Genomic DNA, 12,878 nt, shown 5'->3' with positions numbered 1-12,878 from the left:
CTTCAGGCTGGCATCTGTTACCACCAGAACCACTCGGGGAGTGCTAGCGGCATTCCTCGCCGCAGCATGCTGTCTAAGAGCCACCACTCCATACTGAGCCGGGCCGCAGGGAGCCACGTGAGTCTGCATTGATAATCCTGAGATATTGCAGACCATCGTTGAAGCAGGGAACACTGCAGAGGTCTCAGGTGCGCTCTCACCCATGGCACCACTTCCAAAGTGGCCGTCATCGACCCCAACAGCTGGACTATGTCCCAAGCTCGCGGGCGAGGCATCCTCAGGAGCAGACGGACCTGGTTCTGAAGCTTGCACCGCCTTTGCACGGGTAGGAAGACCATCTCCGAGGCTGTGTCGAACCGGACCCCCAAATATTCTAGAGATTGAGAGAGGGTCAGGTGACTTTTGGCTATATTGACAACCCAGCCCAGAGATTGCAGTACTGAGACCACTCTAGCTGTAACCTGATGACTCTCTTCTGCAGAGTCTGCTCTGATGAGCCAGTCGTCTAGGTACGGGTGAACCTGGATACCCTCCCACCTGAGAAAAGCAGCTACTACCTTGGAAAAGGTTCGGGGAGCTGTGGCGAGGCCAAAAGGCAAGGCCCGAAACTGGAAATGTTTTCCCTTCACCGCAAAACGCAGAAACCTCTGGTGCGGGGGCCAAATTGGTATGTGCAAGTAAGCTTCTTTCAGGTCCAGAGACGTGAGAAACTCTCCTGGCTGTACCACCGCTATGACGGACCGTAGGGTTTCCATGTGAAAATGACACACGTTCAGAGACTTGTTGACTTGTTTTAAGTCTAGGATAGGCCGAAAAGACCCTCCTTTTCGCGGCACCATGAAGTAAATGGAGTAACAGCCAGAGCCGAATTCGGCGGGAGGCACAGGGGAAACCGCCCCAATGTGAATCAAGCCTTGCAAGGTCTCCTCTACCGCCGCCCGTTTGGCGGCAGAACCACATCGGGACTCCACAAACACGTCTCTTATCGGGTCATTGAATTCTATTCTGTAGCCTTCTCTGATCAGGTCCAAGACCCACTGATCTGAGGTAATCTTGGCCCACTCCTCGAGAAAGAGGGAAAGTACTCCTCCTATCACAGGAATCGAGGAGGGGGCAGGCGCACCATCATTGAGAGGGTTGCCCTTGAACTCCAGGTCTTCAGCCTGCTGCTGGGGAACGTTTGTCAGAGCGAAAGGAGTTCCTCTGCTGAAAACGGGCATGCGAAGTGAACCCAGCAGAACGCCCCAGGCGGTACCTTCTAGCTTCACGGAAACAAGGTCTGTAAGAGGAGGGAACCGCCTGACGCTTGGAAGAAGGCCGCGGCCTATCCTCGGGTAAGCGCTGGGGTTTGGCATCCCCCAGGCCTTTCACAATTTTCTCCAACTCCTCACCAAACAGGAGAAGGCCTTGAAAGGGCAACTTCACGAACCTTTGCTTAGAGGCTATGTCAGCTGCCCAATGCCGTAGCCACAGAAGACGGTGAGCCACCACCGCTACAGCCATCTGTTCAGCCGAAGCTCTGACATCATAAAGGGCGTCATCCAAACTCCGTAAGGGGCTCCGCTCCATCTCCGGGCTGTTCCACTACCTGTTGTAACCAAGCGAGGCAGGCTCGGGCAGCATAGCAGCTGCATGCAGACGCCCATAAGGATAGGCCTGAAATTTCAAAGGACCGTTTCATAGCTGCCTCCAGGTGACAGTCCTGCATGTCCTTCAGGGCAACTCCCCCATCCACTGGGAGGGTAGTTTTCTTTGTCACAGCCGTGACTAGGGCATCCACTTTAGGCACTGCTAGGTGCACCAAATGCTCCTCACTTAGAGGGTATAATTGCCCCATAGCCCTGACGACTTTCAAAGGCCCCTCGGGGTCAGCCCATTGAGCCGTGATAAGCTCTTGGATGGAGTCATGCAAAGGAAAGGCTCGAGCAGGCTTCTTAGTACTTGCCATCCTCGGATTACCAGAGGAGGTCTCAGTACTCCCAGGGTCTTCTATAGAGAGGACCTGCAAGGCATCAGTAATAAGCGCTGGCAGCTCATCGCGGTGGAAAATCCTCACCGCGGAAGGATCATCTGGATCCGGTGGCAATCCTGCACCATCTTCTGGCTCTCCAGACTATGAAAGCCTGCCAGACCCCTCAGAGTCCCCACAACCCAACCACGGGAGAGAAAAAAGGGGGTGCGCCACTCTCTGAAGGGGAATCCACCCTTCTGCGCTTGTCTTGCGGCCATCTGTCAGGGGAAAACGCGCCTGACGGTAATCCAAGGCCAGACTCCACTGGAGGGGATACAGGGCCACAGAGGACCCCTGCGGAAGAGCTCTTTTTAACATGTATGCATTATGCAGCAATAAAACAAATTCAGGGGAAAATGGCTCACCCTGGCCTCCCGGTTCCAGTCCGGGGGAAACCGCTCTTATTAGCCTCTACATGAGGCACCCCTCAAGGCTCAAACCCCTCCGCCTCAGCAGGGGTCGCGCCATGCTGTTCCAAAATGGCGCCCGCTGCCAGCTCCACGGAGCGGGAAGGAACATTGTTCGCCATGCTCGGGCCGGCTCTACCGTCTGAAAAGCACGCCTTACAGAGCCCCGCTGCAGATTTGCGCTTGCCACAAACGGAACAGCGCTTTACTTTCTCAGCAGCCATCGCCGAAAGCGGCGGAAATTCAAAAGGGCGGATTCGCGCCAAAATCGTCCCGAACACGAGCCCTCCCCGGAGGAGCTACAAAATGCTCTTACCTCACCAGACCAAGTCTCCGAGCTCCGGTCACACTGCAAAATCAGAAAAAAACCTCTTTTCTGGGATCGCAGCGCCAAAGCGTGACGCAACTTTTTTTTTTTTTTTTTTAACGCTGTGAGGAAAGATTGAGGCAACAGCGAAAGAGGAAAATTTCCAACTCCAGAGGATCAGTAGCGTGGGAAAGGCAGGGAAAGGGCGAACCTATGTGCCTGCATCCACAGCGGGGGCAAAGACAGGGACAGGGCTTGCCTATTTGTCTACTTCCACATCAGGGGCCAGGTAAGGCAGGGAAAGGGCTAACCTATTTGCCTTTAAAGTGGGCACCATCAGCCACAACACCCCTGCTACAACTGGCAAAAGCACAGGAGCCACCCCAGGCAGATTTTCTGAAGGAGCTTGAACAAGCTGCAACCACCCTGCTGGGGAGATAGAGAATACTGAAGAGGCAGATGGAGCTAGCTGGCCAAGAGGCACTATGGTTTTTCAGTGCTATCTCCCCCTGCTGGTTGATGGACACAACCCACTCGTAATGGATTCATCTGCTTGATGACAAGGAACTGGGAATGCAGGGTGTAGAGACCGCTACTATGAGGCAGGACTGGGGTTTATGAATCTTTAGGCTATAACTGTTTCCCATTCAGAACAGAGCTGGCACAGAATGACACAGCTTCATGCATCTGCTAGTCAACTGAAAAGTCTACAGTGCTTTTCCTTGCAAATGTCCTATCAGTTAAAAAAAAAAATGGTTTAGTATATACTTTCCCAGTAAAAACTGTCCAAGAGAAAAGCTGAGATTTGTGCCTGCCTTTTCTTCCAATATTTTCTAATTCCCTTTGTAGATACCACAATGGCACATCCCAAGAACTATGACAGCAAGAACAGCTAAACAGCAACCTCAAGGGCCAATGCATAAAGCATTAGCTCGGCTTTAACCCGGTTTTAATGCAGGTTTTGCTGGCCAACCTATGTGCAAATGGTTTCAACATGTATTAAACTTGTATTGACACCATTACCAAAGACCACATTAAAATGTGCGTTAATGCATTCATTAATTATCCCGCAGCTATACTCAAAAACAAAAAGATTTTAAAAAGTTTCTCATGTGTGTTTAGTATGAAAAGTTTTTTGCCAGGCCCAGGGCAACATAGAAGGGTTGGTTAAGAGGAGTGAATGTCTCCCTCCAACCAGACTACACTGCCCCAGATTGCTTCCTGAATCAGTTCCAACCCTACCTATAACACCCTTCCCACTTTTCCTGGCCCAACAACCTCTCCCTCCCACCGATATTAAATTTTAAAAAAAAAATTCCTAGGTGATCTAATGGCCCTCTCCCTACCACACAAATCCATGGTAGTTTGGTGATCGTCTTCCTCCACTACACCCACTCCCACAAGTCCCACAAAATACTTTCTGGCATTTTAGTGCCCCCACCCTGCGACTCCAACCCCAAGGCCCCCCTGATCCCATACCTGGGAATGAGGAAGGAGTGATACCCATTCTGGGCACTAACATCTGCAAAATGGTGGTACCCCACCCCAAGAAGTGAATCCTGGGATGCACCAGGTGGAGCCTGTCTACCATTTAAGGGAGTAAACACACCCTGCCCAGTGCATCCCAGAATGCATTGCATGGGGGCGAGGCATTTTGCAAATGGCAACAGCCAGCGGAAGGAGCGCGTGAGCATCTCTCCTGCCTTGTTCCAGGTAAGGGTTAGGGTGACCACTAGACTACCAGGGATGTGGGTGGGAGGGGGCAAAATCATTTTATTTTAATAATTAGGGGGAGGGTGCCACTCGACACTAAGGATATGTTTGAGCGTGGTGAGAAGAGATGTCGAGTTGGAGGTAAGGTGACTGATGTATGCCACAGCATATGGGGGTTTTTTTTTTCAAAGTTTATTTTCCTGTCAGTGCCTGAGCCAATCACTACTCATGCATGGACAGGAAAATTGACATTTAGTGCTGAGCCACAAATTACTGCCCCAATTTGCCTGCTCATTAGTTTGAGCATGCTGTGGCTATTTTTTCATGCCAATTTTGTGGTACAGTGAGCAGCGTTAAAAACAAAAAGGACATGTAAACCACTAGAATGACAAAAGAAAGGTGTCCTAGGTAGAAAAGGAAAAACCCCTCCCCTCCCACAAACAAAGCACATCAGTTTTGTTGAGGCATTCAGCTAATACAGATGCTTAATATTTAGTAAGTCTAGATGCTAATCAAGACATTTTAAGATCCAGGGAAATATTTTTACCCTTTTTAAAAAATGCTTTGCTTTTTATTCTTTTTAATATATAATTTATTTACTTTTTGTTTTGTAACTGGTTATTGCCTTAGTGTGGATTCCACAGTTCTAAGCAGTCGGTGCTCAGATGATGCAGTGAAACTGTCACTACAGAAGGTAAACAAACCTCCCTGGGGAAGGATGAATCTTACATCCTGGCAGATCTGGAAAATTTTCAGGCAATAAACATCAGTGTTCCAACTAATCTGGTTTTATCTAGAGAAGAATATTTACAAGGTGCAAATCACAGGTAGATGATAACAAATGCATAGCCACTTCAGGCTTCAAGACCACTGCAATACAGTAACAGTGATCCTTTTGTGTGAAGCTATGCCCACAAAAAGTCTAGACACATAGACTCCTACGGTAGTGGGACCAGTTCCTGCTTAAATGAACTGACTGGCTCAAAGTGCCTAAGAATTCTAGAAATATTAAGGCAATTCCAGCTAAGGCATCTCGAATCCCTCTCCACGTTCTATATGGCAAAGATTAATATGAACAGCTCTCGGATGCCAACATCAGAAAGGGCTCCTAGAAGGTAGTGGTTCTGTTAGTCATACTGAGTTGACTATCTTGGGGTGGTTGGAATTCTTCTGTTGGCTCTGGAACTGATCAAGTCAGATCAGGGCCGGTCCAACCCAGTAAGCGAGGTAAGCATGGCAGGAGGGCGCCGCCGCACCATGCTTACCCTCGCCGGTTACCTCAGCTCCCGGACCCCGACAGCAGCCCTGCCTTCGGTTTCCTGCTCCAGTATTTAAACGAAGGTCTTGCAGGTGATTAATGGGTAAACATTAGCGAGCGGGCAGGGGGGTGGAACCGATCGTTGGAGGCAGGGATTGATATGCGTGCGCTCCTATGGGGCATGGAGTTCAGAGATTGACGTGTTCATGGCCCTATAGAATGCGGCAGCCGAAGAGGTGTTGGATCGGGTGCTTGAGGGCTACGGTGGTCACACTATGGGCACTGCGAGCTTGAGCGCGGTTCTTCTGTTCTTGGCGGGGGTCAGGGCGCTCAGGGACCCGAGGGATTCGGAGTCATTACTGGTGGAGGGCTGCGCCCCGTGGCAGACTTACAAGGCGAGTCTGGATAATAACTCTCACAAGGTGAGAAGGGGGGAGAGGAATCTTCTGATATTTGGAGTTCATGAATCGGGTGCTGCTGGGACTGGGGGGAGCAGGTGGATGGAGGGGAGGGGAGAGGAGAGTTGCTGGACATTGATGGAGGGGAGGGCAGGGAGAGAATTGTTGGACAAGGATGGAGGGGAGGGGAGGGAAGGGAAGACAGGAAGGAGATGCACATGGATGGAGGGGGAGAGAAGAAATTCTGGACATGGATGGAGGGGAGGGAAGACAGAAGAAGGAGATGCACATGGATGGAGGGGAAGGGAGAGAAGAAATGCTGGACATGGATGGATGGAGGGGAGGGCAGGGGGGGAGGAGGGATGCTGGACATGGGTGGATGGAGAAGAGGGCGGGGGGAGAAGGGCTGTTGGAAGAGAGGGAAGGGAGAGAGAAGAAGTGCTGGACATGGATGGATGGAGGGGAGGGCAGGGGTGAGAGGATGGTTGCTGGACATGGGTGGATGGAGGGGAGGGGAGGGCAGGGGAGAGGAAGGCTGCTGGGTGGATGGAGAGGGCAGAGGGGGAGGAGGGCTGCTGGACATGGGTGGATGGAGGAGAGGGAAGGGAGAGAGAAGAAATGCTGGACATGGATGGATGGGGGAAGGGCAGGGGGGAGAGGAGGGTTGCTGGACATGGGTGGATGGAGGGGAGGGCAGGGGAGAGGAGGGCTGCTGGACATGGGTGATTGGAGGAGAGGGAAGGGAGAGAGAAGAAATGCTGGACATGGATGGAGGGAAGAGTGGGGAAGGAGATGAGATGAGGGAAAAGGAAGAGAGGAGAAAAACTACACATGGATGAAGAAAATGGGCAGAAGCTGGATCCACTGGACAGTCAAGTCTGCAGAGGACCCAGCTTTTACTTACGGATGTAGGGCAAGAAATGAAGAAGAAAGGCAGAAAGTAAAGCAATAAATGGAAAGAAAGCCCTGGAAACGGAGTTAAGAGGACAGATAGCAGCAGAATCAGATACTGGGCCAGCATGATCAGAAAAACAAAGTCACCAGACAACAAAGGTAGAAAAAAATCAATTTATTTTCATTTTAGTGTTTGGAATATGTCCACTTTGAGAACTTACATCTGCTATCTTATTTTGCAATGTATAGCAATGTGTTTCTTTCTGTTTTTCTGGTATTGTGCTGCATGCAGAGTCTAAGTTCTTAGGATTTCAGGTTCATTTTTGAAGAGGGGCTATTTCTGTTCTGCATGTGTGACTGCAAGGCCAAGTGTCTGAATAGGGATCTGTTTGTTAGATTCTGAGATTTTGCTAACACATTGTTTTTCAGAGTTGGCAAGACTGTCTGTTCTCATAATTCATGGTCTGTATGCTAATTTGGTTTGTGTCATTTTGAGTATAATGGAGCTGTAACAGCTTACATAAATTATTTATAATGAAAACAAAAAAAAACCAACACGTTATTTTTCTTCTGTACTGGTGTAATATTTTCAATGTCATGGCTAGTAAAAGGGGTATGACTACTGTAGGGGCGGAGCCATAGTAATCCTGCCCCTGGATGGGTAGGGGCACCAGAAACCTTAGGACCGGCCCTGAGTCAGATGGTCTTCCTTTGCCTTTCTTCATCTCATTTTACAGTTCCAATATTGGAGATCTCAAAACAAATATAGAACAAGGCAAGCTCCCCTACTAGGTAGATGAGGAATCCTCCTGAGCATCCTGTCTGCTCATGGCCTAGAGCCAGCTACTCTCACTTTGCTTAAAGGTTGGCCTGGTGGACAGTTAGGAAAGGGAAGGGACAATGCTGGACACTAAAGGAATGGAGAGAGAAGGGAAGAGGCTAGATTACAAAGGAGTAAGGAATGGGAGATACTGGACTTGAAAAGGGAGGGAAGGTTTTGAGGCATCCCAGGCGGGGGTGGGGGGTTTGAGAAGGTAGCACTAGAGAACATGGCTGAAGTTTGCCTAGGTATCAGATACCCTTGGGCCTGCCCTGGGTAGAATATTAGGCACGTACCGAATATTCATATATGATTCGGCCCCGAATAGGGCCCCAACACATTATTCATATTTGGCTGAATTACAATGGAAATTCGAATATAAATAATCACACAGGAATTCCCCTAACTTACCCTTGGAAAGGGCCCTCACTAAAATCATGGAGTCACCTGCCTGCAGTGTTCCACCACCCCGTCCCCACCAGCATCTCTTCTGTCAAGCACCTGGGATTTCTCCAGAACCTCCTTTATCATTAAATACATCATTTCAGGGAAGTGGCTTCCCTATATCTTCAGTGATTATATATATAAAACCTCAGGATGGGCCTTTTAACAAAACCCAAAGTTCACGTGTGACTCTTTCCTCTATGGCTGGCCGTGGAATGACACCAAATCTCAAATTCTACAATCTATGTGTGGTGAAAGCCATCAATTAGTAGCAGCAGCTGCTACTATTATCACTATGCTGGACTCTGGGTGCCAAAAGTTGCACTCTGACAGGTTAAGGAAAGCTGTAATTATGATGTCATACAGAAGAAAAGCAACATTAAAGACAACCACATCTCAAAAATATGAAAAGAATTAGTTCTTAACCAATGGGAGGAGAGCTTACTTCAGTCATTACATTTTTCTCATGCATAAAGCATATTCCATGCACCTTGACACATCTTACCGCTTCATAGAACCAACAAAAACTTTAAGTACAAAGCCACCCCTTCAGATCCCTGGTGATTCTACAAAAACAAAAATATTTTTCTGAAGATTTGTATAGATCATTGTGTACCTGCCATGTCCAGTCTGGATCTTCCCTTGAGTCACATAGAAATGTAGCTGTGAGACAGACGGAAAAAGTAGGTCAGAGAGCACCCATAAGACAGAACTGAAAGGCACGGTCATTATTATATTCCTCTATATCACTAGCAGTATACTTTGGGCCTTCTTTACTAAGCCGAGCTGTAGGAGCACAAATTTTTTAGGATGCGCTAAGGCTAGAGACACCCATAGGAATATAATGGGTGTCTATGGTTAGCATGCGCTAAAAAGTTAGTGCGCGCGGCTTAGTAAACAGGGGTAATGTAAGAATGCTATTTCAATATATTTTAAACTCCTCTTTAAACTGATTTTTTGGCACCATAAAGAATGATATAATCAAGCAATTAAAATTAAACTAAGGCAAAACTACAAGCACAGCAACCAGAAAGGTACAACTAACAGTTCCCCTGGCACAATAAACAGCTTATAAAAAAAAAAAAAAAAGAAGAAAAAGAAAAAAATCCACTGGACTACATTTTTAAATTTAGAATCCAAACATTAGATAAAGTGTTTGAAAACAGCAGACCTTGCTTTTGAAGAAAGCATAAACAGGACACTGTCCACAAACCAGATATCACATACAGACTTCCTTTTCTGGATTGCCAATCAAGATAGCCAAAAACTGTTGAATAAGCGATCGCTCAAAATATTTTAACAATAACCTTCACAATACTCTTTCTCTGGAATAATATAGCTCACAATACTTTCAAATATCAATGCTGTCACTAAAGTACAAAAAGACTCAGAATCCTTCCTCCACTTCTTTATGTCAGAAGAAAATATGTCAGGGGTCTGGTGACGTTTCAACCAAGTAATGTGACAGAAAGCTGATGCACAGTTCGCACCTTGACACAGCCTGTCCGGCAAAACCTCGGCCACAGTTGGTGCAAGTGGAAGCAAAAGTTGCATGAATAAGAACATAAGTGTTGCCATACTGGAGCAGACTGAAGGTCCATCAAGCCCAGCATCCTGTTTCCAACAGTGGCCAATCCAGGTTACAAGTACCTGGCAAGATCCCAAAACGGTACATTTTATGCTGCTTATCCTAGAAATAAGCACTGGATTTTCCCCAAGCCCATCTTAATAATGGCTTATGGACTTTTCTTTTAGGAAGCTATCAAAACCTTTTTTAAACCCTGTTAACCTAACTGCTTGTAATGTTTCAGTTAAGTATGAAAGTTTTAATAACGTCATATTTTGTTTTGGATCCATGAAAGCTGATTTCACTGAGGTTTTAACAAATCAGGTCTCATGGGTTTTTTTTAATGCCCGTAAAGTAATTTTACCCTGGAAAATCCTACCATATTTTCTTCTGACATACAGAAGTGGAGGAAGGGTTCTGAGGCTTTTTGTATTTTAGTGAAGGAACTGATATCTGAAAGTATTGTGAGCTATATGTTTCCAGAGAAGGAGTATTGTGAAGGTTGAGAATAAGCAATAGCTGCTGGGGGGGGGGGGGGGGGGGGGAGGAGTGACCTGTACAATTGGAGACGATTGCCACGGTAAAATTAGGTTCTTACCTTGGTAATTTTCTTTCCTTTAGTCATAGCAGATGAATCCATTACGAATGGGTTGTGTCCAACTACCAGCAGGGGGAGATAGAGAGCACTGAAAACCACAGTGCCTCTTGGCCAGCTAGCTCCATCTGCCTCTCAGTATTTGATGCTTCGAAAGCAGTGTTACACCGCAAAGTAGAATAACATGAACTTTCCTCACAGCAAACGAACGCCCCCAACAGGAGCAGTAACTGAAAGGAGGGACGAACTCAACCTCCTGTAACAGAACAGAAATCCTGAAGACTGTTTTCCAACTTCTCCCAATGATGGAACATATCTACAGGAAAAACTGAACCCAAAACACATTAATCAATCAATCAATCAATCAATCAATCAATCAATCAGGGAGGGCTTATGGATTTATCTGCTATGACTAAAGGAAAGAAAATTACCAAGGTAAGAACCTAATTTTCCCTTCCTTGTCATCAAGCAGATGAATCCATTACGAATGGGATGTATCAAAGCAATCCCTAGATAGGGTGGGAACAGGCCACACCACGCACCAGAACTTGTGCTCCAAAATGCACATCCCTCCTGGCAGCCACATCCAGCCTGTAATGTCGGGCAAATGAGAGCTTAGACGCCCATGTTGCTGCACTGCATATCTCTTGAAGAGAGAGTGCTCCAGTTTCAGCACAAGAAGAGGAAATCGCTCTTGTGGAATGTGCCTTAAAGGCTTCAGGCGGAGGCCCGCCAGATAGCAGATATGCTGAAAAAATAGCTTCTTTGAGCCAACGAGCCAGACGCTGGAGACCTGACAACAAAAAGGTGAGAGGTCCTGAAAGCATTTGACATGTGCAGATATTGCAACAGAGCCCTTCGCACATCTAGAAGGTGCAACTGCCCAAAAGCTTCTGGAAACTCCTCTCTAGAGAAGGAAGGCAGAAAAATAGGCTGGTTTAGGTGAAACACTGAAACGACCTTAGGCAGGAAGGCACAGTACGTACCATAACTCCGGACTCTGAGAATAGCAGAAATGGGTTTCGACAGGACAGCGCCTGGAGCTCAAACACCCGTCTCGCCGATGTAATGGCCACCAAAAAGACCGTCTTTAGGGTCACATCCTTCTCCGAAGCTCGCCTAAGCGGCTCGAAGGGCAAACACTGAAGAGCCTTTAATACTAGCCCCAGGTTCCAAGCCGGACACGAGGCCCGCACGGGAGGTTGGAGCCGAAGCACCCCTCTAAAAAACCGTGCAATGTATGGATGCGCAGCCAGGGAGAGGCCAACGACCTTCCCCCGAAAACTTGCTAAGGCTGCCACTTGAACACACAGGGAATTATAGGCCAAGACGTTTTGTAAACCATCCTGCAAAAAGTCAAGTATTGGCAAGACAGAAGCCTGCATGGGTGTAATCGCTTTAGCAGCACACCAAGCCTCAAACTGGCGCTAAATCCGGGCATAGGCAATGGAAGTGGAACGCTTGCGGGCCTGAAGGAGAGTGGAGATGACCTTGTTGGAATAGCCCTTGTCTCTCAATTGCGCCCTCTCAAGAGCCATGCCGTAAGACTAAAGCGGCAGGCGTCCTCCATGGTTACCGGCCTCTGTGACAACAAGTTCGGTACCAGAGGCAAAGGAAGGGGAGCCTCCACCAGCATCCGCCGGAGGTCCGCATACCACGGCTGCCTGGGCCAAGCCAGGACAATGAGAACCACCTCTCCTTGATGTAGCCAAATCCGCAGGAGTACTCGCCCTATCAAGGGCCAAAGAGGGAACACATACAGGAGGCGCTGAGGACAGGGTTGAGCCAAGGCATCCAACCCCGCCGAGCGAGGATCTCTCCGTCTGCTGTAAAAGCACGGGACTTTGGCATTTGCACTTGATGCCATAAGATCCGTTATGGGCGTCCCCCATTTGGCACAGATCTGAAGGAACACTGTCTGCCAGTTCCCACTCCGCTGGGTCGATTTGATGCCTGCTTAGATAATCGGCTTGCACGTTGCTCTGCCCTGCAATATGAGTTGCTGACAGAAACTGCAGATGTAGCTTGGCCCAGTGGCAAATCTGCACGGCCTGCACAGCCTGTGCTCTGCACTGAGTGCCGCCTTGTCGATTTATGTAGGCCACTGCTGTCGTATTGTCCAACAGAACTCCTGACAGCCAGTCCCTCCAGGGTCGTGTGAAAGGCCAGAAGCGCCTGGAATATCGCTTTCAGCTCCAAGCGATTGATGGACCTCTCTGACTCCTCGGATGTCCAGATACCCTGGGCATGCCTTCCCTGGCAATGTGCTCCTCAGCCCTTCAGGCTGGCATCTGTTACCACCAGGCAACAATCTGGGAGCGCTAGCGGCATTCCTCGCCGTAGCATGCTGTCTAAGAGCCACCACTCTATACGAGCCGGGCCGCAGGGAGCCACGTGAGTCTGCGCTGATAATTCTGAGATATTGGAGACCATCGATGAAGCAGGGAACACTGCAGAGGTCTCA

The 12,878-nt window shown here is 48.4% G+C and overlaps 1 protein-coding gene across 1 annotated transcript in view; it reads right to left on the bottom strand.

Annotated features, from left to right (window-relative positions):
* Positions 1-12,878, bottom strand: part of SCAMP4 (secretory carrier membrane protein 4) — a 39,267-nt gene that overhangs the window by 18,753 nt on the left and 7,636 nt on the right. The window contains exon 2 of the mRNA XM_030217832.1: positions 8,869-8,915. Coding sequence (XP_030073692.1) covers positions 8,869-8,875 — 7 coding nt within the window. The 5' untranslated portion in view covers positions 8,876-8,915. The remainder of the gene's footprint in view (positions 1-8,868; positions 8,916-12,878) is intronic.

Source organism: Microcaecilia unicolor, chromosome 11, assembly GCF_901765095.1.
Source record: "Microcaecilia unicolor chromosome 11, aMicUni1.1, whole genome shotgun sequence".
NCBI classification, from domain to species: domain Eukaryota; kingdom Metazoa; phylum Chordata; class Amphibia; order Gymnophiona; family Siphonopidae; genus Microcaecilia; species Microcaecilia unicolor.
Note: the sequence above shows the minus strand (reverse complement) of the source record. Positions and strands in the feature narration are given on the sequence as shown.